The 1,304-nt window shown below is 60.5% G+C and overlaps 1 protein-coding gene across 1 annotated transcript in view; it reads left to right on the top strand.

The window, feature by feature from the left end:
• Positions 1 to 25: 25 nt before the first annotated feature.
• TPO (thyroid peroxidase) overlaps positions 26 to 1,304 on the top strand; it is a 44,710-nt gene continuing 43,431 nt past the window's right edge. Inside the window, exon 1 of the mRNA XM_006153526.2 lies at positions 26 to 776. Within this exon, the coding sequence (XP_006153588.1) occupies positions 692 to 776 (85 nt within the window). The 5' untranslated portion in view covers positions 26 to 691. The remainder of the gene's footprint in view (positions 777 to 1,304) is intronic.

Here is a 1,304-nt window from a genome sequence, read left to right as displayed (position 1 = left end):
GCAGCCACTTGGGAAGCGGCTGCCACCGAGAACGGAGGCCGAGGGCAGCTCCTCTGGGCCTCGCGGAGGAGAGGTTGGCTGTAAACTTCTCTTTTTTCCATTTTCTTAAACATCTGTCGAACCTGGGACCTGGTCTAAAGGGGCGTCTCTGGGCTGCGTGGCACGCGGTGGCCTCTGCCAAGCTGAGTGGCCCTCGCTCACGTGTGCTGGTGACCTGAGACCGACGGGGGTGCTTCAAAGAGTCTGTGAAGGAGAGAATTAAAATCTGAATTCATTTTGGTGCAAAAAAGATGAACTCTAAAATTTTCTCCCCGTAGTCACGTGCTGTGAACTTTCTGAGGACGCGCGTCCTGCCTGACGGCACCTCGGCGCTGCAGGGGTTTGCGATGGAGAAAACCAAGGTTTGGGAGCAGAAAGGACAGCTTTCAGACCTCCTGTGAGAGCCTTGTGAAGCTCGCCCTGGCTGCCCCGGGCACCCCCGGGAGCTAGACCCCCGCAGCCACCGTGCACTCCGCCAGTCCCGAGTCAGGGCGGTTAGAGCTGGTGACGAGAACTGCCATCGAGGACAGATCTGCCTTCGTGTTCTCAGGACTGGAAGGCGGCGCTCTGGTCTGGAGGGGCTCAGCACCTGCCGGGCTCCAGACCCCGAGCCGTGAGAGCCGCTGCCGCTGCAGGGGCCACAGCCGGGAGGATGCCCGCACGCCCCGTTCTGCCCGTCGCGGGGCTGGGGGCCTGCGCCCTTGTCCTCCTGGTCCTGAGAGGCGGAGCCCCCGGGGGTGAGTACTGCGCACGGCGGGTCACTGGGCCTCACGGAGCTGCTCTGCACGGGCCCCACAGCAGGAAGGAACGCACACTCCTGAGGGCAGTAGGGCTAGTTGGCACGGGCGTGTCACGCTTCCCCAGGAAAAAAGTCACTCTTGAGTTTCAAAGGACCAAAACCGGATTGTTTCTGAGAAAGAACTGATTGAACTCTAATTACACGTTGGAAAATGTCCATTTCACTTGTTCGTGTATTTTCCTGTGAGAGCATTTTCATTCCTGTGTTAGCGAAGCCCTTTACAGTGACTGACAGACTCAGGTTCCAGAGCTGCAGAGACGTGGGGCTCTGCACAGCGCCAGCTCTGCGTTTGCTCGGGGAAGAAAAAATCCCAAACCCCGACAGCAAGTTAGACTGATGCGCGCGCCGGCCATGTGCGGGGGTTGGGGGGTGGCCATGTCTGGGGTCTGGCCGTGTCTGCCGGGGGGGAGAGGGGAACTGGCCACGTCTGCGGGGGAAGGGGTTGGCCATGGCTGCTTTGGGGGGG

The sequence above is a fragment of the Tupaia chinensis genome, unplaced genomic scaffold (assembly GCF_000334495.1).
Source record: "Tupaia chinensis unplaced genomic scaffold, TupChi_1.0 Scaffold000377_5, whole genome shotgun sequence".
Lineage (NCBI taxonomy): Eukaryota > Metazoa > Chordata > Mammalia > Scandentia > Tupaiidae > Tupaia > Tupaia belangeri.
This window is presented reverse-complemented; position numbering and strand designations above follow the sequence as displayed.